The 25,112-nt window shown below is 38.5% G+C and overlaps 1 protein-coding gene across 2 annotated transcripts in view; it reads left to right on the plus strand.

The window, feature by feature from the left end:
• rreb1b (ras responsive element binding protein 1b) overlaps window positions 1-25,112 on the plus strand; it is a 41,543-nt gene that overhangs the window by 12,929 nt on the left and 3,502 nt on the right. Inside the window, exons 2-12 of one of the 2 annotated variants that reach the window (XM_079820090.1) lie at window positions 3,612-3,700; window positions 10,591-10,722; window positions 11,021-11,220; window positions 13,682-13,771; window positions 13,971-14,134; window positions 18,103-18,250; window positions 18,372-18,514; window positions 18,621-18,810; window positions 18,908-21,497; window positions 21,825-21,995; window positions 22,188-22,937. In XM_079820090.1, coding sequence (XP_079676216.1) covers window positions 3,697-3,700; window positions 10,591-10,722; window positions 11,021-11,220; window positions 13,682-13,771; window positions 13,971-14,134; window positions 18,103-18,250; window positions 18,372-18,514; window positions 18,621-18,810; window positions 18,908-21,497; window positions 21,825-21,995; window positions 22,188-22,937 — 4,582 coding nt within the window. In that variant the 5' untranslated portion in view covers window positions 3,612-3,696. Of the gene's footprint in view, window positions 1-3,611; window positions 3,701-10,590; window positions 10,723-11,020; window positions 11,233-13,681; window positions 13,772-13,970; window positions 14,135-18,102; window positions 18,251-18,371; window positions 18,515-18,620; window positions 18,811-18,907; window positions 21,498-21,824; window positions 21,996-22,187; window positions 22,938-25,112 lie in introns of both variants that reach the window. The other variant, XM_079820089.1, reaches the window with a different exon arrangement.

The following is a 25,112-nucleotide window of genomic DNA, read 5'->3' on the forward strand; positions in this document are numbered from 1 at the left end:
GCCAACACCTGCCCACAATCCAACACTTGCCTGTGCCTGTCACACAGGGATGCAAGAGCTTTGACATACTCTTGCCTCAGACACACACACTTTCTTTTTTTCAGTTTCCCTGGCATTTTGGCCTTCATAAGCGCTTTTGTACCCGCTAAGTGTGCAGAATTCTTTCCTGACCTGCTTGCTTTTACATCTACATTTATTAATTTTCAGGGCTCCAGACTAACTTTTTTCACTAGGAGCACAGTGGCCCCCAACTGAAAATTTTAGGGGCACAACCAGAAAATTTAGGGGCGCACACCGTAAATCAACATGCTAACCAAATCTACTAATTTCCACTGTATTACTAATAGGGATTGGTATCGTTAAGGTTTTAATGGCATTACTACTCTTACCGATACTGCTTATCGATCCGGTACTTTAACAGTATTCTTACCGGTTATTTTTATTATACTTTATATTTTTTTTAAATAAAAATTTTTAAATAATTAAGAACATAATTAACATGGCTTTATAATCTGAAAAGTAAAATATCTATAGCAAAAGAAACTGCAAAGTTTGAACAAAAATATAAAACATCTATTTGTAAATGGACCAGTGTGCAGGCATTCGGAAGGTCTGCTAACATTAATATTACAGTAAAGAACAAACCTACAAAGAAATCTAATAAAGAAATGAAATGTAAAATAACACTGCATGGTTTTCACCGTATAAATTGATAGATTAATGTTTATAGAAGCTAAAGTTATTAATTCAAGAGATGTGAATATTTTCTATTTGCCTTTTGTTCGATTCGAATTAGTGGCTCAATCGTCAGCAGGTTTATTAGACGCAGCCCCTTTAAGACCGATCAAATGTAGAACTAATAATATCATATTCTCCTATTTCTCCAAACTATTTACGCCCATTTAAGATATAAACTGTTAAAATAACTACTCTCCAATCCGGTCATTTTGACACCGGCTATTTGTTGTTTATTTGATGGTTTAGACGCGCACACGAAGCCTACAATATAATGTGCAAATCGGTCCATTTCGCAGCACACACACATAAGCCGCCTTGAAGTTGGAAACAGCGTCTCTTGCGCGGATTATTGTGCATTTAATAGCTCTTTATTATCAAACACATCCCGCAGTTTAGCAACAGTAGAGACTGCAGTTTACAACAATCACTGAATCTGACGTTAAGTTTAGGTTTAGGGAGAAATGACAGCGCAGCTGTGAAGGGAAGGATGTCGCGCTCGACGGAACACGCTATAGGAATAGTTTTACCTCATATCATCTTTTTATAATTCTTGGAAGCCAAAATCGAAATAAAATTAGATTAATATCACAGCACATCCCTAAAGTTAAGCAGACTAAACTTTTGTTTAGTTCTTGGCCATCGTCATTCATTAAAGCTGACTGTGGTGTTGTGTTCGCTGTAGCTCGCTCGCTTTCTCTCTCTTCTGGATTGCGAATGGCAAAAATGCATCACGGACAAATGGTTTAATATTATCTCATACAGGGAGTGCAGAATTATTAGGCACGTTGATTTTCTGATCATATTTTTTTGAGCCTATAAAAAAACCTTCTTCATGTATTTTACAACACTTCAGCTTGTGATTCTTATTTAGTGGGGTCATTTTTTAGGATTCTTTACCTAACTGAAGTCTCTGAGATCCTGACACCTTGCACTTCTGGAGACTCCAGGTAGGTTGCAGCTTTGGAAAATGGTGGCGCTGGAGACTAAAGGGTTCCTGATGGTTTCACCCTTAATTCTTCACCTTAATTCTTAATTCTTTTGCGGTTAACAGGTGTCTTTTCTTCACCACCTGTTTTTGTCAGATCCTGCTGACCCAACGAGCATTTCACTGTCCAATGGTCATGCCTTAACTTCAATGTCTAGTATTGCATTAGTATTGCATCCTTCTCATGGGCATTTAATACTTTTTGACTTTTCAGTCTGAGTTAAATCTCTTTTTTGGCTCAATTTTTCTGTAAAAGAAAACATTGCCTAATAATTCTGCACACCTGAATATAAGGTGATTTTCATTTCCAGCCTTCATGAACAATTATATATCACTTATACATTATTAAATACTAAATCAATAGTAGTTATTAGGATTACTGTGGTTTGGAATTGGTCAAATGTGCCTGGAAAAAAAATATGATCAGAAAATCAACGTGCCTAATAATTCTGCACTCCCTGTATAGAAACGGCTGGCAAAGATAGAATTTGCCAGACATAACGTCTATCAATTATAATTAGTAAGTGTATTTTCTTAATTTCTCCAGTACCGACAGCAGGCAAATTTACTGGTCTTAATATGTAATATTAAGCTTTTGTCATTGTTGCTTTTGGAATAAAATGGCTCATACACTACCATTCAAAAGTTTTTGGTCTGTAAGTTTCATTGATGTTTTTGAAATAAGTCTTGTATTCTCAAGGCTGCATTTATTTGATCAAAAATACAGCAAAAACAGTATAATATTGTGAAATATTATTACAATTTCAAATATCTGTTTTATGTTTGAATATATTTTAAAATGTAATTTACTCCTGTGATGGCAAAGCTGAATTTTCAGCATCATCCAGTCTTCAGTGTCACATGATCCTTTAGAAATCATTAAAATATGCTGATTTGGTGCTCAAGAGTAATAGAGTAATATAGAAATTATTTTGAGTAATAGAACGTTCACTTTAGAGCAATTTAATGCATCCTTGTTGAATAAAAGTATTAATTTCTCTTTTAAAAAAATCTTAAAGTTAGTGTAAGTTTGACACTGAAAAACAACATTTTATTCAGTGTGAATAACATTTTAGTTAAAAGACAAAAAAAGACAAAAAACTGTAACAGTCCTAATTTTACACATTTTGTAAAAATACATCCACCCTTTGCACTTTAATACACTTAATTTGTGTCCATGGCATCACATGAAAGTCTGTCAGACAAACATATGTATTTCCTGGCTGGATCATTTGAAATAAGCCTGTTTTGCGCATCCTGACAACCATAAGCTCCATCCATCTGCCTGCCATCCATCTCCATACGTCATCCATCTCTCTATCCCCTCATCCTCACACTCTTCTGTCTCCTTTTGTTCCTGGGTCTTTTAATACCCGCTCTTGTGATGTGCTATTGTAAAAGCAGTTGTAATGTTCCATACAGATGCCTGTAGCACTGGCTCCTGCGCTCAGCAGAGAGGAAACTTGGCAGTGCATGTGACTCTGTGTTATGTGATGGCAGCCCGTTTCAGTTTACCAGCTGAACAAGAGGCCTGGGGCTGGATCTCTCCTGTTACCTTTACACTACAGAGAGCACATCTGAAATGATGTCACTCTTTCTCATGTGGCCTTTTCAGGTCGCTGTCTCTTCGCGGACCTCGTCTCATGGGAAAACGTGCTCTGAATCCACAAGCCGCTCATAGCCTGAAGGATTTCTCATTTTAATCCCGAAGGGGGAAACACCTCATTCATTTTCATGCTTACTCAGCGGCCCGGCTCCCTTTAACTCTTGTGTTATTTGCGATTTTTTTTAAGCATAACACTCGCGTTGTGTATACGGCTTTCTTGCGGTGTAATACTTGCATTGTGTGTAGTAATTGTGTGTGGGTGTGTGTTTTGCTTTCTTTCAGTATGAGCAGAGGTCTCTGTCCCTCATCCTGTGCCCGTGACCCTGTGACTTCATGACCCTGTGACGTGTTTAGCCCAAATCTTAAAATGGGTAAATATGCAAAAGACACCTGACACTACTGATTATTCTGTGTGAGTGTGTGTGTGAGTATGTGTGTGTAGTAGCAGGCACCATAGGTGTTGAGTTCAGATCAAATCACTTTATCAATACACTGTAAAGATTTAAAAAAATAATAATTTTGACAGAAAATTTTATTTTACAGTAAAACCCTGTTAATTGGTTAACAGTAAATTACATTACCACATACAGTGAAAATCTGAAAAAAAGATGCATTGAATGTAAAATACAGTCAAATGTATGGTTTATGGTAAGTACTGTACAATTTACAGTGAAAAACAGTAAAAGGACATTCTCAGAAATCCCTGCATGACAAATTGCTTATGATTATTTTTTTAATATAAATAGTTGAGCTTTTTCTTATTTTTGTTATCAGTAACTACATTAGTACATTAAGTGCATTAGGGTGCTTTGGGTTGCATTTGATTTGATTTAGTTAATGTATGTTATTGCATCATTTTAGTTTCATGTGTTATCCTAATAGTGTTTTGTCTTTGTGTGTTCATATGGCCTTGTGCACTGTCTATATACGAGTATTGGACGTGTTTTATGAACTCTGATTCATCATGTGGTTTTCTGTTGTACCACCTGTATTATCATGGTGGTTATCAATAAGGTAAAAAATAGATTTTCGTTGTTCAAGTAACACCATCTTACTTAATGAACTATATGGTTATACGTTGTAAAACATACAGATACCACCAATATGCATTGCAGTAATACCTGAAACAATCTCATCATATTTTTATGGGGATTTTTTGGCTTTGACTGCTTTGCTGCTATTTTTTACAGTGTAGGCATGAGAATTTAAAATAAAATACTGTATGTCCATATGGAGTTGCCTGACAACAGTACATCTGTGTGGATAGTCAGGAAAAAGTTCACCCAAAAATGTAAACTTGCTCATCTTCATGTTGTTAAAAACTTGAAATACTTAATTTCTTCTGTGGAACATTAAAGGACATATTTTAAACATTGGGAACCAAACAACATTGAACCCTATTGACTTTCATTGTATGGACACAAACATGGGAGCATTTTCCCAAATATCATGCTTTACACAAGAAATAAATTCATATGGGTTTGGATGATGACTGAATTTTCATTTTTGGGTAAACTATCCATTTCAGGCTATTTAAAACTGTGCCTAGTTTGTGTGTGTTGGAATCTTTATTTAGATTTCAAATAGTATTTTGTAGGTTGAGATGCCAATTTTTCTAAATGAGACAGCAAAAAAGAGATGGAGAGTTAGGTAGAGTTGGGAGGAGGAATATAAGTGAGTGAGATGGAGGATGGCCTGTAAGATGGAGGATGATAACAGGGAAGAACAGGGGAGCTCTGCAGTCTAGAGGAAGCAAAGGAGAAGAATGGCTCAGCATTCCCCAGAACTTCCCAGCCACCACACCAAACAGGAAATGCACAAGTTCCCCGCTTTCTCTCTGGTGGAACAAGGAGGGGGGAGGTTGCGGGGGGATGTTCAGACTTTCCACTTCTCTGTGTACTTATGAACGAAAAGAGGAACAAAATGGTCAAGAACCCTCTGAATGAAAGCATAAATCTACTGTGAGCATTCATGCAGTGGGGTCATTCCTTGGGATTTGAGAAAGTTGAAATTGCTGTGCAGAGTGTGCTCCAAAACCTAGTTGAGAAAACACAGAATGCTTTGCAACAAACTCAGTGACAATAATAAATCCAAGATGGTGAAGGTGAGAGAAATGCTGGTAATATACATAGTGTAGTGAACAGCAGACCATAAATCACTACAATAGTTATGTGTGTGAAATGTATTCTGAATGCTTGGTAGAGTATTGTTTGTTAGCTTAGCAACAAGCTAATACCTAGTTCTGTTGGAATCAATTGGGGGTTGAGTCTCCAGTGCAGAGCACTAATGTAGAGCGTTTCAAATCTGTCACTTGTGTGGTTTTATAATGGTTAAGATGCTGCCTTAAAAGTTAGCTGTCAATATCGGCTATGTTTTGGACCATAGCTTGTTTTCTTCAGAGGTTCAGTGATTGGGCCTGTATGCCCTGGTTTCTGTCCTGCTGGTTCACCTTGAAGTGTGAGTGTGTAAAAGAGAGTGATGTTCAGGGGCAGATGGACTCATCATTATCCAGTGTTATCTGTTCCCAGTAGGAGGGAAGGTCTGTATAATCCCCACACTCCCATTAACTAAGACACTTTTATGTGCTTGCCTGGACAGTGTCTATCAGAGCATGCTTTTTTTCTATTGCTCCTTTTTGTTCTTTAAATGTATAATGTTTCTTGAACTATTACTGGTGCTTATTAAGAGAGCATCATAGTTATATTATTGTTATTATTGTTTATACTTTTCTTTTTTACTTTATTTTATATAGCTTTAACATAATTTTGAACAAACCACTATGAAGTATTGTCTAGGGATGAGAATATCATAGAATCCTGGGAGTGGGTTTGTTTGACTTGGGCCAGGATACAACCACCCAGACCAGCCTGGCAACCGCAAAACTAATTGTTAATGTCAATCAGAATGCTTTAGCAGTCTCATGGCAACACCCTAGCAACCCCTCACAACAACAAATCAAATGGGTGGAAATCTAGTTTTTCCTTTACATATATACTACTGTTCAAAAGTTTGGGGCAGTGATTTTGTTTTATTAATACTTTTATTTAGCAAGGACAAATTCAATTGATCAAAAGTGTCAGTAAAGACATTTATAATGTAAAATAAAAATGCATCATGGTTTCAGAACTTTTTTCTAAATTTATAATAATAATACATGTTTCTTGAGCAGCAAATCGGCATTAGACTGATTTGTGACACTTAAGACTAGAGTAATGGAGGCTGAATGTTCAGTTTTGCCTTCAGAAATAATTTCTTTCTTCTGCTGATCACAAAAGAATATATTTTGAAGAACATGAACTATGAATGTCAATGGGGCTCATCAACTGTTTGGTTACCCATATTCTTCAAAATATCTTCTTTTGTGTTCGGCAGAAGAAAGAAATTCATAAAGGTTTGGAACAATTTGAGGGTGAAAAGACTTCTTTCAAAAGCATGAAATCTTACCAACCTTTAACTTTTAATCGTTAGTGTATTCTTGAAATTTTTGTTTACCTCCTGCCAGTTCATTTGATTTTCTGTCTCACATACGAAATATTTTGCCATTATATATTAGTCTTATGAACATATGATGTGTTTAACTGATGCCCATCTGTCGCCATTAGCTTCAGAGGCTAATGAATTACTGTCTTTAAGCCTAATCCTCTCAGTTAGTCCAGAGATGCTTGGCTAATAACAGTTCATTAATCTAAGATAATCTCTGGATCTATGCTGTATTGCTATCTCAGCTTGCAGCATTTATATGCTGCATCTGTGAAGCCGATTGAGCCTAGTCCACACACTCTAAATGATCCATTTATCCCTCTTACTCACTTTTTAAAATTCTCAATGGATTAAGGATTTTTTGAAAGATATAATTGCATTTATTCACCAAGGACGCATTATATTTTTAAATGGCTAAAGGCTTTTATAGCGAAACTTTTCAGCATCTGGCTGTTCACGTTGATAGCAATCTGCAGCAACACAGTTATTTGTTTTCAGTGAGAGTGGACGATTTCTGTCAACATAAGCAACAGCAACCATTGGTGATGCAATTTGGGCATGTCCAGAGTTTAGCTTTATGCAAATAAGAGACAACATAATAGAGATTCCACTGATTATTTGATTTGTCTATGCCCACATACAGCAAAATACTAGGAAAAAAATGGGTTAAAATGTCTATTTCTAAGTGAGTTTGATTGCATGATGCAATTTTTATACATCCCTGTAATTTTTTTTTTTTTTAGCTGAATAGATCTAATTTGAGAACAGATTTTTTTAAAGCAATGGCCAGTTACGTGACCCACCAGTAACATTAGAGCGTCCAGTGGTAGGAACACTCATATTGACCGCACTTTGAGCGAAATTTCGTTTTTCCATTTTCCATTATCAGTAATGCAGTTATGTATGAAGCACTGCTCACACAGAAGTCGCTTTCAAATAGGGCTGTGCGATATTGAAGAAAAATGCAATATGCGATATCCTTGTTAAATAATGCGATATTCGATATGCAATACGATATTGCTTTAAGTGTGTAAAATCTATTTCTTTCCCCAACTGATATCTTTCACTTAAAGCATAACCGACTGTGTTTACATGAATACTCATCAAAACAGCCATTTTGACATAACTGTGTGAGTATTTGACAGTTCGAGTGTGTAACAAGACACAAAAAAAAGAACGGCTTGTGCGCACGTTTCGGTGTGTGTGTGTCAGACAGCACGAGACTGCAAGGAGTTGTTTTTTTGCAAGTTATTGTGTTTAATAACTCTTTTTGACATCAAGCAAGTCACATAAGTAACAGTCGTGTGCCCAGTCTATTCTCTGCTATATGCGTCAACCTAAAACGTACACTTTTCACAATGTTGAAGTTGCCTATTAAAATCATTCAGATATTGCGTACCCTTGCGATATTTCGATAATTTCGATATATTGCGCAGCCCTACTTTCAAACCAAGCAGGTCTTTTTTAGCTGGCGTTGCGAAATTGCTTGATCAACTTGAACATGAGCGAAATTGTGCAGAAATCCAGGTCGCACTGATTCCTATTAAAATTACAAAACCACAGCTTTATTAGTAGGGTTGTACTTTACATCAAAACAGGGGCAAAAATAATACAAGATTGCAATTGTTACACACTTAATTTTTTTTCACCGACATGTAGCCTTAAAATCCCCATATTAAAACAACACCCTTTTAGCGTCACTATCAAATCAGTCCAATTTAGCTATGACTTGATGAGTTGCTATCAACGATGCTACCTTGCTGTTGCCGATACCTAATTTTACAGAGGGGAAAGTCAAAACAGCAGTGGTTGAAAATTATTTCAGAATTAAATAAACAAGAAAGAAGCTATTCTGTAATGAATTCATCTTATTATAATGGCCGGGTGATGGGGCTTTACATGATCATTGTTTTAAAAGGTGCTTGGACAGGAGAGTTAAATAAAATGTACTCTTGTTGATGTGTTTATTCTTGATGTGAGATTTGTGGTTAGTTTAATGATTATGAGCTCAAGGTTAACAATGGAAAACCAAATCTATATTTATTTTATTAATATAACATATTTTAAACTAAAGTTGGCAAGTGGATATGTTTAAACTAAAGTCGCTTTTACCGTTCCCTATGTCTAAAGTAAGCTATGTAGGATAAATGTATGTGACAAAGTTTCTGCGACAGCTCTCTGACGCGACTCTTTTGGAGTCGACTCCCCATCACTATTTATTTGCTTCCTAGTGACCTCCAGTCAGAATGAACATGCATTACACCCTGGCATGTGCATCTTTTTTCCTCAAAGTAAAATCATTATTGAAATAGTCAGGACGATCAAACTCCTCTGTCCACACTTTTCCAACCAGTGGAAGTACATGAGCAGAGTTTGGGATGGTGGGAGCTGGGAGGGGGATTTCCTACCCTCCCCCCTCCAGCAGAGGAGATCACACCCTGCAACGGCGCACACAAACTGCAGCAGGGCCGTATGGTTTGAGCAAGAGAGAGTACAGCAGACAACCGTCTACCCTCCACTGCTCTCACAGCCACTTCCTGCTTTGACTCTCAACCCAACCCCCCTACTGTTCCTCTCTTTACAGCAGAAAGACTTCCAAGTTTCTCCCGTTTGAACATGCACCCAGCCTCTAGACTCTCTTTTCCAGTCCTCTCTCTACACTTTTCTCACATTTCACATTTCCCTCAGTGTTTTCCTCCATCTCTGCCTCCCCTCCTTCTCTCCCCTCCTGTGCTCTCACGTATGTGTCGTTCATCTTTCTCTCCCTCGTCTCCTCACCCTGCACCACCCCCTCACTGGGATGGGCCTCTCTCGCTGTAGTATCACACTCCCACAGCTGCCTCGAACAGTCCACAGCCAGTGCTTTTCCTATCTTCACTTTTAGACAACACAGTAGATAGTGCTCAGTTCAAATTGAGATGTTTGTGTCAAGAATGTAGCTTTTTAAATCCAATCTATAAACTACAGTTCAAAAGTTTGGGGTCAGTTAGATTAAAAAAAAATCTACTTCATATAAATGTTGTTCTTCTAAACTTTTTTATTCATTAAAAAATGTACAGTTCCATCTAAAATATTAAGCAGCACAACTGTTTTTAACGTTGATAATAATCAGACTTGATCACCAAATCAGCATATTAGAATCATTTTTTTGAATGATTTCAGATTTGCCATCACAGGAATCAATAAAATGTTAAAATATATTAAAATAGAAAACGGTTATTTTAAATTGTAACAATATTTCACAATGTTACTGTTTTTACTGTAGTTTTGATCAAATGAATGCCGCCTTAGTGAGCATAAGAAACTTCCTTCAAAAACATCTTACTGACCCCAAACTTTTGAAAGGTATTACATACATAAACAATGTGTATCAAGGATATAGCCTAGTCCTGTTTATCACAACCAAACCTCAACAGAACCTTCACAAAGACATTTTGTCTTTTTGATAAGCCACTGAAAGAAATCAGGCATTTAAAAAGGTAAATGATTTAATTTTAATATTAGGGCTAAAATGTTGCCTTTTGCAGTCTTAGCATAGCCTTTTTTGATGTCTATAATCTAGATGGCTTTTTGACCTTTGTCTTGTCCATTTGAATCTATGAAAACAATTAACAAGAGCATGTGCTAAATAAAGTTGCTCCTGCAGAGATTAATTGTAACCATTTACCCAGTCCATGTGGCTTCTTTTGCAGATGGGAAAAATAATTAATTAATGGGTGTATCCGTTATAATTTAGGTTGTATTGAGTGTTGTGTTAGTAATGAAAATTCTCCATTCTTAGAAATGGAAAGTGCCTCCCCGGAAAAGACTGTCAGCAATGGTGTTGGTGCTGCCGATGTGAATGAACAGTCTGATTTGTCAGAAGAGGCTGTTAACAATAAGCCATCCACACATTCACCAGAACCTGTTGAAGGTAAGATGCTACAGTCACTCTTAAAGAGATAAAGATATAATAAATAAAGATAATGATTCTGTCATTATTTACTCGCTTCCATGCTTTTCCAAACCCAAATGATTTTGTCTGTGATACAAAAGTATACAACATTTCTACAAAAGTAGACCTTTTTAGACTCATTACATTGAATCAGGAAAATGATGATTTTTTTAAAAACATGAATGTGAGTAAATGATGACAGAATTGTCGTGTCCCTAAAGAGACACATTGTAATGGTTAAAATGCCATGGTCATTTAGTAATCATATCATTTATAGAAACAGACTGTGATGGAATGGACAGACCAGAGCATGAAGGTGGAGTCAGAACAGAGGAGGAGCTGTCCTCCATCAACTCCATGATGAGCACTGTCATGAATGTGGGCCAGATCAATGGAGTCGACTCTGAGCCCACCAAAACATCTCCAAGAAATACCACCAAATCACCCTCTGTCAATCGTACTGGGAGAAGAAATCAGGTATTGCAGAAGGTGTGAACAGAAGCTGGTAATTGTATTGTACACCTCATTCAGGGAATGTCAACTGCAGTAAATAACTACACCTGTAGTAGCTTGCAGAGGTGGAGTAGTCAACAAAGGCCCTGTCCCAAATGTGCACTTTCGGTCATGTGGACTTGCAATAGCCGCTGCGTGCGCGTGTCAGTTAAGTCCACAAGACAGCTGGTTGTCCCATTTGTCATTTTGCGAGCGCCCCCTTTGAGGTCGATATGCACCCTCGATGCGCACTTCTGCCGAGCCCGCACTGGTGCGGGTTACGCAGCGGACTTCTTCCCGGCAGTCAGAGCTCCATTACGTCGTGAAAGTGCGGACTCAGAGGAAGACCGTGAGGATTTAGGGTGCCATTTGGGACAGGGCCAAAGTCCTTTGAAAGTTAGTCAGTCCACTTGGAAGCCATATTGGTATTTCATCTACTGGAATAGGGACTAAGACCAAGGCTGTGTCGAAAATCACATACTTTCTGATTGCTTACTACTGCTTACTACTTTTGAATAAGTCATTTCTTTGTGACCGTTAAAAAGTGTGTGCTATTTAGTTTAATGTGACTGTATTCCGATGTACTACATTCATCGTGTTGTCACTATCATGTCAGTTGTGTTGCTTCACTGCCATTAACAAATCCTTCCCCGTGGACTCTTATTAAAGTGTCCATCAAATGTGGACATCAGAATCTTGACAGAAGTACTAGGTTTGCCGGGTACTTTTTGCCTACCGTTTTATGATTATTGTGAATTTGGACATACCATTTTTTTTTTTGCACCCTGCTTTTCGCCTACTATATAGTTGGGAAGTATGCGATTTTGGATGCAACCAAATCTCCAAGATTGAGTTTCAATAACAACTTTAAAATCAGCAATAAAATGCAAATGTATTTAGCTCAAGTGTTGCTAGAAAATATTTTTCAGGCTGGTTCAGCTAATGCACACCTGTAAAAAAACGTGATTGGCTCTTTTAATTGCATGGTGACACTTTAATTTTTGTAGATGCCATATTTAGTGTTATGATTTTTCCTGATTTTCTACGAGTTGTCCGTCTCATCCCTCTCATACTGCCTCTGGTAGTCAGTCAGAATGGCAGTTACATGAACTCAAGTTAAATGAGCAGCAACAAATGGTCCTTGCGCTTTCTCAATCCCCCCTTTGTGAGAGCCGATGCTTGTCTTATGCCTTCAATTAGAGTGTGGGATTCGACTGAAACACTTCTCTGTGGAGAAAACAGGTGTTTCAGTCTCCCAGCCCCCTCTGGTATCCCTTTCTACAACCCTAACTGCATTTCCATACGCTGAGTGTGACTCTGCACCGCTGCTCTACTGCAGAAGGTCTTGCCCACTGAATTAGTGATGCTCTTCCTCAGCCAGTACTGCTGTTGTCTGGAGAAACAGATGGAGAGGCCACTTGTTACTCCATGTGACACGAGCACACAACCGCTCCTGCTGCTCTGACACATACTATCTTCATCAGGCAGGCCATATCCTGCATCTGTTTTACCTATTGTGTTTATCTCTCACTGGGGGACAAGTAAACATCTCACTAGGGTTTTGGAGTCATGGGTAGTGACATGTGTTGAGGCATTTTTCATTTGATTTTGTATTTTTGCTTATCATTACTCAATGTGTTTTCAGGGTCCATGACTCTCATGAGATATATGATGAAATGTGTACAGGGGACACCTTAACTGTACGATTGCACAGTTAAATATTGCATTGCTGTTCGAAATCTAGTCTTATATTTATATAAAATGTATATTAAATGTAATATATAAATTACACATATTTATATATTATTTATATTTTATAACACATAAATTAATTAATACATTAACTAACATTATTCATGTATTCATGTATCATAACAAACATGAATAATGTTATATGTTCATGTGCACCCATGTGCAAAGTTCACAGTGCATTGTCTAATGTTGACATACAACTTTTTACCTTAAAATGTGTTAATAAATGTTGAGATTAACTTAATAAAGATGAGTAAATGCTGTAGAAGTAAACTAATGTTAACAAATGAAACCTTATTCTGAAAATGACTTTCACAGCCGGGTTATTATTATCATCATTAATGAAACCTTACAAAAACATTTTCATTACTTAAAATTATATTAAATATAAAAAACGTCAACTTATTTTATTTCAGCTATTTGCCAAGGCGTTATTTATTTCTCATTTTTGTTTAGTGAAGTACTAAAATGAATGAATAAAACTGTGTAGACCTATTTTTTTTACTAATTCAAATGACAAGAACGCAACAAAATTACTAAAACTATGACTGAAATGAAAACACAACACAAAAAAATAAAATCCAATTTAAATGATTAACAAAGTCTATAACATATGAACCAAGTTGATGACATTTTACATATAGTATATCAATGATTATATCTAAAGCTTGTCTTGTCTGTGTGTCTACTACAGGAAGTCAAAGAAGAACGCTCAAACTTCATTTGCCCCCTGTGTAACAAAAACTGCATGACACAGCACCAGCTCACCATGCATATCAGACAGGTGCGTACTCTTACACAAACGCATCCCTACATGTACACCTGTTTACAGAACCACAACAATCTGATTTAAAGTTTGTTTTAAAATCATTAGATCAGAATTTCACTGAAACGGAAGAAATTTTATACTCATTTCTTGATTTCTATATTATATTTAGACTATATATCAGTGTATTGACATCTGTGCCTCGTTTATCCTCCAGCACAACACAGATAGTGGGGGTACTGACCACTCCTGCAGTATCTGTGGGAAGGCTTTGAGCTCGGCCAGTTCTCTGGACCGCCACATGCTGGTTCACAGTGGAGAGAGGCCGTACAAGTGTGTGATATGTAGCCAGACATTCACCACCAATGGAAACATGCACAGGTAAATGGTCAGACAGTGATTTTGGAGGTTTTTAATATTTGAATATTTGTAAATATTAAACTTTTTCATGAGTATAGACTAGCTTTTTTTCTGACCCATGATGATACACAAAAGACTATCCGACTTCCTAATTATTTTCATTAATACGTTGCTGAAAGTGAAGCTCTGTTAACAGAATTTGTGGAATAATGTTCAGTACCAAAGGAAATAATTAAATAATAATAATAAAGCATATATATTGTTTACAGTAATATGCCTTCAAAGGAAATAAGCCAGGCATTTTGTTAATGAACATAAATTAATTATTCTGTAAAATTCTGTTTATAATTTGAGCCTAACGTTGTCTAAATCATCCTTTTTGAAGTGAAACACTTGTTTATACTCTATATAAATAGTGCTATTTCTGGTATTTTGATCATTGTGCATACCATATGAAAGTTAGTGGAGTTATGTCATTATGACAAAAGAGTTCAAAGATTGGATAAAATGTTACACACATACACACTTTACAAGGTCAGTATAAGTTCATTCCACTAGTCTCATGTCACAATGTATAATCTTTAGGTCTTGTGGCTATACTTCAAAATAGTCTGTACAGTATGTTTTATGTATCTTAATGTATTTTAGTGTGTATGTATATATGGCCTGGAATTGATTTCATTGTAACTGTAATTACTTGCTTTAAATGCATTTTTTGCTCTTTTAAAAAGACAGAGGGACAAGTAAAGATCTTCATTAGTATTGAACCCATTACATTTCTTAAAAGAGAAGAGAGAAGAGATGATACTATAGAACGTGGTTTTCTATAACGTGGATACTATAAAATGGGTTTTGTGAACCCCTGGGGGGTTGTGAGAGAACTGAAAGGTTTGTGATAATTTGTTAATTAAAGGCACAGTATGTAGGTTTCGTTGCTAGATATCACTTATTCAAAACAATAACAAAGGCGTAGCTTGATGAAGCCGTGAATGAGCGTGGAATCATGGGAGTTGTCGTCTTCACTTCCACAGCCGATGGAAAGCCATCCGATGGGACTCAGGCAGAAATCGTGTATTAAATGTGTATTAAAGTTTTATTAACGTTACCGTGGTATGAAGCAGGGCGGGGCCAAGAGCCTGGGACATTTTACGCTGCTGTGTTTATTATGTGTATATGCCGCAGTCGGTCGCTGATGCTCCTTTTCGTTTAGTTGTTTATGAACATTTTACGATTTAAGATATGTTTAATGTCCGCGTCCTCCTTCCCTGAACTTGAACTTTGTTACAGTTATGTTTGATCACTTAAATGTACATGATTTAATTTAATTCTAATAAAACAGGCAAAAGAGCTGAATTACTACTCATAGAAGTCGCTTTATTTATAACGCATCGCTGTTTTACTTGTTCATAACAATCATAATAAAAATACATTGAGTGTGTTGAAAGTTATGTTATAACGTTACTCTGTGCGTTCGCTCTGTGGCTGCTATGAGATACTTGTTGTGCACTGCAGTAAGCTAGATTGATATTAGAATATTAGATGACTGTGCTGCTAAATGGCATGCAATTCATTTTTTGAAACATTGTATGGTGGATAAAATGCTGTATTACTGTTACTACAAATAAAGCTCTTTCTGATTTTGCTATGTTAGCCACTTGACAAAGTAGTGTTGTCTGATTTACTTTTTGGGTACAAACATGTTACGCGGTAAATCAAGAAAACGAGATTCAAACAATAAGACTAACCGTGTTGCGCTGTATAACAATGATTCGTTTTCTGTCGATAAAGGTATACAAACAATTGCTCAACTGTCTAATTAAAACTATAATTTAAAGCGTCTTTGGTCGAGGGTTACGCGGATATGATGTCACTGACGGGCGACACAATAACACGGGACATTACACTGGTTAAAAAAGAGCTGGTTTCTCTGGATTTAAACATTTGGGATACTGTAAGAACACAAGTCAATAAAATATATAACATTGTTTTAGTAGTTTTTGTATATTTTAATCCAAAAATCTTACATATTGTGCCTTTTAAATCATAAAAATCCAAAATGTAAATGAATCAAAATTGAAATATTTTGTTTGCCTGCATGTCATATGGACATTATCCGACATCAGAGACCCTTTAACATGTGAATGCGTTGTTAAATTATTGAAATATGAATTTAAAATCTCAAGAGGATGCATAAAGTAAATATTTTAGGTCAAAGGGGTTCGGCTGATAAACAACCCCTACTATTGGTAAAAAAAACGAAATCCTTCCAAGCATTATATTCGTAACACTTTTAGGTTTTCAGTTGCGTTAAATAGTTTGTTTGGTGACCTAAAGAAATAATTGTAACAAAATGTTGTTGTATGCACAGGTTGCTGGCTGCATTAATATAAGTAGTTGTAGGTTTGTGGTAGAGGAGGAGGGCACAGAGGGAGGGCCGGGAGGGATGAAGGAATGTCTGCGTGTGATGTGAGAGGCCTGATTCTCAAGGCTGACTGATATTGATGGCTGCACTAGCTTCTTTTTTTTATGCCACCTATATTTGGAAAGATGTTTCTCTGTCCGTGCTTCCTTTTCTTATGTCTTTGTGGTCGAGGGTTTGATGTGTGACTCTTTTTGTTTGTGTTGATGTGATGTGCATAGAGGGCTTCCTTGTGCAGTTGAGACATGCAGGCATTCCTAATGGGGGTGGAAGAAGTTTGTGTGAGTAAGAGAGGGGGAAAAGGCAGGGTGCAAGGAGAGGGGTGCTGAACATATTTTTGGGATGGCACATTTTAGATTTATGGGTCATTTTTAACCTTACCGATTCATATATTGCATAACTCAACAAAAACAACATTGTCTGGCTGGCAAAATGTTACATTTTCCCACACTGCCCTCTGGCAATATTGATGAGGCACTTCAGAAGGAAAAAATTACTCGGTGGTCCTGCATCAGCTAGTCACTTCAAACACAAAACCACAACGTGATTAATTGGCATGTGACATGAAATTGCAAGAGCTGGAATTATGGTTGCATGATTAACAGTATTATGTTGATACTGTTTTAATCCGTGTGGTATCAACATGGTTTTCTGCTGGGAGTAAGTGAGGCCAGAGACATGAGATGGAACAGGATTCAGGCTGTCAGGGTTGGGTCCACATGTGGGTGACCATCACTCTGCCTCTCTTCTATTAATATCTTTGGCTGTAGAATGTAAAACAAGATTCTTACCAATGGGTCTGCTGACATTTATCCTCCCTTTCCAGTTGCATACACTCAGTGTGCATGACCATAAACTCTGCACACCACAATGCAATAAAAGCTCATTTAATTTGAAAATGTGCTCAATGCATATACTCTATGCGTTATAGATATTTGGTCAGCCATTTTAAATGAAATGCAGCTGTACATAAGCATCAGGGGCCTTGTATCTGGTCGAACCTGAAAGGTGGGTTTGTTTCTGTGTAAGTGTAGGAGGGTGAGGGGTGCGCACGTTCCAGCATGTCGTAATGCGACTCCCAGCACTTTTCTTCCACACATTTCCTCTGACCTCTGCTGGCCATATCATTGTATTTCCCCCTACCTGGTCACTCTTTTGTATGTTGCAAGCCTTAATTATGGAAGTGTTCCAGTGACCCCAGTGTCATCATATCACATCAAGATGAAAACAGAGCATTTTACATGGATGAGGATAAAAACTCATTTTAATTAAAGAGGATGTTTAATGATGATTGTATTTATTGTTTTAGTTTTTTTTTTACTGTATTACAATTAACTTTAATCTTATTTATTACATATTAATTAGGTTACAATAATGAGAATGATACTGTTTGAGTATTTTTTCTACACTAAATAGAACACTTTATTTTATTTATGCTATATATATATATATATATATATATATATAATTTTTTTTTTTTTTTTTAATCCAAAAGCATTTGTATTTCTCTCATTCATTATGGTTGTTAATAGACAGAACTTTGTCTGAGTTTAGTTGTGTATTTCTGCAGGCACATGAAAATTCACGAAAAGGATGCAAACGGTATTCCAACCTCCAGTTCTTCCCAACTAAAAAATAAGTGCCGACGACTTTCTACTAAGAGCAAACCCAGTGCAGAGGATGAAGCCGAGCAGGCTGAGGAACCACCAGTTAAAAAGGTACATTTCCACCTCTTTTTTTGTCTATGTATTTTTCAGTAAAAGCAGTCAAAACTTTTTAATAATTTATTGTGCCCATACATTTGAAGTTATATGCAAACAATTTTTGTCTCATGTTTAGGTGACGTTGATGCAAAAGTCTGGAGAGGACAATTCTATCAAGAGTGAAGAAGAGCCCCTTCACTGCCCCATCTGCTTTAAGACATTCATCTGTAAATATGATCTGGAATCACACATGGAGACACATCCTGACACTACACTCAGGTAGGCTCAGGATGTTGTCTTCTTCTGTATGTTGTCTCAACATTATATAGTGTAATACTGATTTCTTTATATTATGTTAAATCAAGACTGTTTCTTTTAATTCTAGGTGTAACATTTGTTGCATTACCTTTCGCACACACCGTGGTCTCCTGCGTCATAATGCCGTCATTCATAATCAGCTTCCCACTGACCCCTCTGGACGACCCTTTATCCAGAATAACCCCTCCATACCTCTGGGGTTTGGAGACTTGGCTTTCATTGACTTCAGCTGTCAAAAGTTTCCCCAAATTGCACAGGTAAGGACTTGTAAAATTCATCAGATGAGAAAGAATTACTTTTTTTTTTTTGGGGGATGAAGACCGATCATCATTTGGATTTGTTTTATTTATTCAGATCTGGTGTGAGAGTAATTTGCGCAGATGCACAAGCAAGTTCCATAAGTTTGTTTGTGAGGTCTGCAACAAGGCCTTCCCTCTTCAGCAGTCTTTGGATCTCCACAAATCCTCACATAAATGTAGCGCAGACACCAGCAATGAACCTCAGGAACAAATTGCATATGCTATTATGGATACACCCAAAGTAAACTCCCATTCCATGGATTCCAAGGAGGTCAATGAACAAATACCACATGTTGATAGTACCCGTTCAGTTGAGAAGAACGGTTTCATGGAGTGCCTAGGTCTCCAACACTCCTCTTTTGCCAAGCCAGAGAAATCAGACGAGCAAATTCAGCAGGAAGTTTTAGACAGCATTCGCTTCATTCGTGTTGAGCCACCTTCAACAAATCTACCTCAAGAAAGCAGTAGCAGTCTTGGCATCTCTATTATGGAGCCCGTCTCTCTTCAAGCCATGAACAAGAATGCCGCCCTCAGCCTCCTGTCGCTACAGCCGCTCCATGGTGTTGTTAGTAGCGGTATGTTTGTCCCAATAAGTGGTCAAGCTGCTGTGGAGCTGGCGGACATTGAACAAATCCTTAAGATCGCAGCCTCAGTGCCACCTCAGATGTCTTTGTCTCTGCTTCCCAAAGGTCTGGGCAGTCCTCTACAGGTGGACTCCAAACAGATTGCTTCCCTGAAACCTAAGCCCTTAATCACTCCTCGATCCAGCATGGGTGCTTCCACACCTCCTCCACCTGTCATGAACGCCCAACAGGCCTCATCGGGTAACATCAGTCCTAGCCTTCCACCCCAAACGGGCCAACAAGTAAGAACTACAAGACAATCATTAGCCTCCTCTTCGTCCTCAACCTCGTCCTCTCCCACGAATTGGGAGATTAATCAACTGGGGCCAGATGTCATAGGAACCACAATTATCTCGTATGAAACTGGAAAGCAAGAAGAGTGTGACAGTAAAGAGAAGGAATCAAGAGTCGTGGGCAAGAAGACAGCCAAGGCCGAGTACCCTTGTCGGTTCTGCAAAGAAGTCTTTTCCTTCTTAGGCGGCCTTCAGGCTCATATGCGTCACCATCTGGGAGCTTCGCCGTATCAGTGCACCATTTGTAGCTACGCTGCTCCTGACAAAGCAACACTGATTCGACATCTCAGAACGCACAGCGGTGAGCGGCCATACGTATGTCGCCTCTGTCACTACCCTTTCACTGTGAAGGCCAACTGTGAGCGCCATCTGCGCAAGAAACACATGAAGAACACACGAAAAGACATAGAGAAAAACATAGAATATGTAACCACCTCCTCTAGCGTAAGCAGCGTCATTGGAGGCACCACATTAGACCTTCTTGATGCGGCTGGTGCCGGTAGCACATCTTGTCGATATTGTGGGGAGGACCTTAAGAACTACCGAGCCCTTCAGATTCATCTGCGAACACACAATGGATGTCAGCGTAAGCCATTTGAGTGTAGGCAATGTGGGGTGGCATTTCTCGCTAAAAGGAACTGCATTCACCACTTGCTAAAGCACCACCCAGATGTTCCAGAAAGGGAAATTGAAGAACACATCAAAAGTCTTGTACCGGTTGGAGGAGACGCCCCTGCTCAAGCCAACCCTCCAACCTCAAATGGGCTGGTTAACAGCATCGTTCCTCAGAATGTAGGTCCCTTCTCTGGAGCCGCTGAGGACCAGGACCAGCCTTTGGATTTCTCTAGCAAATCTCAAAAATCAATTGCTTCAAATGTTAAGCTTGAAGGAACAACATCTCCTCAGTTTAATGACTGCTCTATGGAGCCCATTGATCTCTCAATACCTAAGGGTCCTGAGAAGAAGAGAATGATGAAAGAACTTCCTCAGAGCATGTCCCTGAACCATCATAAGGTCAAGAAAGAAAAGAACCCTGAAACAACCCCTGGACTTCTTGCAGCTCTCCCAGTTTCCATTTCTAACCTGGCCCCAGCTCTAACCAGTGACCTTACCAAGCCCTTTACTCGTTTGAAGCCACTGTTACCAAAACCATCTTCTGTTTCCAGTACTTCTGAAATGGCTCCGCTGGCCTCCATTGCTCAGATCATCTCGTCTGTGTCAGCTACCCCAGTGCTGATCGAAACGGGAATAGATGCCAAGAACAGTGTTAGTGCAATGGATTTTAATACAAAAAGTGAGAAGAAGGGTCTAGGCACCACTAAACTGGATTCCACTCAAAATGGATCTCCTGATAACTCAAAGAAGAGAGGCAAGAAGAGAACATTTCAGGAGGAGTTCTGTGATCCAAGATTGGCAACAGGCAGTGGCATTGACCTTGAGTCAAGTGGCGAGTTTCCCAGTGTAGAGAAAATGCTAGCAACTACTGATGCAAATAAATTCAGCCCTTACTTACAACCCAGTCAGATGGAGCCAATGAAAGAGGAGAAAGAGAAGCCGCCTGTCAATAAGGAGGCAAAGGAAGGACGAGAGGACAAGCCAAAGAAACCTCCACAGAACAAAGGAAAGAAAAATGCCTACTCCAATTCAGTGCAGAAAATGACCTGCCCATACTGCCCACGTTTGTTCCCCTGGGCCAGCTCCTTGCAAAGGCATATGCTAACACACACAGGTGAGACACTGTTTACAATTCATAAATTGTGACCACATGCCAATGATGCCTTAAAGCACTTTATTTACTTTTTTTATTTACTCTACGCTATAATACAGTGAGCTAAATGCCATTCTTAGGAAAATAGTGCTACATTTAACACATTCTGTAGCCTCTATTTAATTTGCCATTTAGCTGGAACTGTTCTTCAACCATTTCAGACTCTAATAGATCTCAGATTATCCTTACAGTAATGCAGAAAGAGTGAACAAATGGTGTCTCAATGGATCTCAATAATGTTTAGTTTCTCGCTTGAGATTGTTACACTTTTGTGCTTTGATTTCACAGGTCAGAAGCCATACCCTTGTCCTCAGTGTGAGTCATTCTTCTCCACCAAGTCAAACTGTGAGCGCCACCTGCTCCGCAAACATGGAGTATCTAATCGGGCACTTCAAAACAGTGGATCTCGACCCAAACCTAAAGCTGACGAAGGATCCCAAGGAAGCACAGGCAGTAATGGTCAGTACCATTGTTATATATTATTTTATAGCACAAATAGTCTAATGAGTATTTCTCATCACTTTCTATGGACTATAATTCAGTTGCTTTGTTTTCCGTTTATCAACAAGACTTTTTACCCTGCAAAATCTGTATATTGAATATTGTTACATCATATGTATAGTGCTTAACAAGCTTTCCTTGTATTTGTAGAGAGTGTATCTGACAGTGAACCTCCTATGGATATTGTGGATATGAGCTCTGTCAACCCCAAACAAGAGGAGAAAGCTTCATCCCCAGAACAAGCACCAGAACAAACAGGACAATCAGCCGCTGAACAAACAGACAGCAGCACAGATCCAAACCAAACACAGCCACCTGAAGGAAACCCTGAGAGAGTAGAAAATGATGATGATGACGACTCTCAGAGCAACAAGAGTCTTGATATGAACCTTGCCAGCAAGCTCGTAGACTTCAAGCTTTCTGGAGCAGAGCAGAACCAGCCTAAATCAACTGCTGAACCGGTTTCGCCTCCCGACGAGTTCCCCCACACCTGTGCGTCCTGCAAAAAGACCTTTCGCCATGCAGCCACTCTCAGCCGGCACCAGAAATCTCACAATCAGGAGGTCCAGTCCGAGGATGGAGGCAAGAAGGGAAGACGCCAAAGTGCTTCACAAAACCCAATCACAGCGCCCAGAAAAGAGATGGAGCAGGACGCACATTTAGAAGATGATGAAAAGGATGAGAATAGCAGCTGTGTAGAAAGTGGTGTTGACGAGGAGGAGAAGGAGAGAGAAGATACGACTGATGATGAAGAGGGTGCTTCCTCAGAGCTCAGGGCTTTGGAAGAGGAGGGCGAGTCAGCCGGAGGCAAAACCGATAAAAGAAAGAAGATCTGTGCTGTGTGCAGCAAACGCTTCTGGAGCCTGCAAGACTTGACCAGACACATGCGTTCACATACTGGTAAGATCTGAAGCTTCTTAGGCTATGTTCAGACTGCAGGCTGATTATTTTGCTCATTATATCAGTGTGAACGGCGCAAACCACTTGGAATCTGATCTTTTCAATTCTGATTTAAGCCACTTCCATATGTGGTCTGAATTCAGATATAGGTCTGGGCCTGTATTCATAAAGATTCTAAGAGTCCTCTCAGAAAACTCCTAATTTAGCTTAAAAACTTTTACGTTGGAGTCTTGGCTTAAGAGCTATTCGGGACCGATCTGAGAGCAACTCTGAGCAAGGAAAATACAAAAACTTTTATCTTAGTGAAGAGGCGGGGCTGACCCCGTTGCTACGTATGACACAGTCTTTTGAAGACTGTGATTGGTTGGTTGTCCAAAAACGGGAAAAAAGGAGCGCTTAGGGTCTATTCTAAGCCTTCACTTTGAAATTATAAGCGCAAATTGTCCTATTTTACCGTTCTCTCTCACTCACACACACACACATTATATATATATTTATAAATCCTTTTATTATTTACCATGCTGTTAATTTCCTATAAGGAATTTGATTGGCTTAGAATTATAAACATTGTTCCACTCTTTCCAATTACACTGATTGCTGGCATGTCTATTTAATTGGTGGTTTGAAAGTTGGATTTAATGCAACAAACATAATCCCTGCACGATCTAATCTATAGCGTTTTATTAAGTCACTGTCATCCATTGTCTGCAACACATTTCTTCTCCCTCTTCGTCTTTCTTCCATTTTCTCCGCTGCTAAAGAAACTCTTAAGCCTCTTAAAAGTCCTCGTCCGTGCTCCTAACAAATTTGATCTTAAGACCTCTTTTAAGGGTTAAGATGCTTTCTGAATTACTTTTTTCTTTCAGGATTTTTGTGTTAATTTTAAGAGTAAACGCCCACATTTCTAAGAATTTTCTTAGAATTTTGTCACTAGGAGCTACTCTTTGCATTAAGATTCTTTATGAATACGGGCCCTGATGTTTTGCAATGTGACGTCAGTCTGAACAGTCATATCAGAATTTGTGCGACTTTTATGTCACTCTAGATCGGGGTGTTTAAACTCTGTCCTGGAGGGCCGCTGTCCTGCAGACTTTAGCTCCAGCTTGCTGCAACACACCTGCCTGGAAGTTTCTAGTATGCCTAGTAAGACCTTGATTAGCTGGTTCAGGTGTGCTTAATTGGGGTTGGAGCTAAACTCTTCAGGAGTGTGGTCCTCCAGGAGCAGGATTAGACACCTAGATCAACATTCGCTCAGTTCTGCATTGATACGAGTCCACAATTTTTACATATCAGTTGTTCTTTGGTCACTAAGGGCCCTTTCACACCTACCTTGTTTGGTCCGGATTTTCGGACTTTTCAGTTTGGTCCGGATCAAAATGACAGGTGTGAAACCTTCCCTGTACCACGGTCCGGACCAAACAGACGAGATTTGGTCCGACGAAAAGAGGTAGTCTCGGTCCGGATCAAACTGAACAAAGGTTCGGTTCGTTTCTAGTGTGAAAGCATTTTCTGTATGGTTCGTACTTTCAGACCATTTACAGGAAGTTCATGTTTATGTTTAAATATTTTAATGTTATTTTTAAATTTCATCTAGGCTACATTGATTATGAAAAGTGAAAAGATGCGCAATATGTCAGAAGACAGAAGGTCACAAATGATTTTGAACTAAATTTTGTATGATTATGCTTAGAAAGCCTTTCTTTCATGTGAATTTCGTTTTGTATAAATTATATCTTAATTTTAATCAACGTTTAATCAGATAATTGCCTGGATTTAATAAATAAGAAGCAAAAAATCTATAGCAGACAATAATCGCGGGAGCGATCACATGCTTTGCACATGAACTGGAGCGCGTCTCAAATAAACCGAAACTCAGCAGCTACTCATCTCACAAACATGAGAAATATGTGTATATAAAGCTTGAAATGTCCACTTTTAAACGTGACGAAAAGAAAATAGTCAAGCAATGCGCACTGTTCAATTGTGGCAACGATATGTGTCCATTCATTCATTCTTGTCAAAGATGCTGACGTCAGACGCACGTTCGTTTACAAACCAATCAATGTCCAGATGCAGCCCACATAGACGATGACGAGTGGACGTAAGTGTGTCGTGTAAAGTTCTTTAGTCCGCTCGCATAATTGCAATGTGAATCCAAACCAAAACTAACGGAAA

Source organism: Gobio gobio (assembly GCF_949357685.1).
Source record: "Gobio gobio genome assembly, chromosome: 6".
NCBI lineage: Eukaryota > Metazoa > Chordata > Actinopteri > Cypriniformes > Gobionidae > Gobio > Gobio gobio.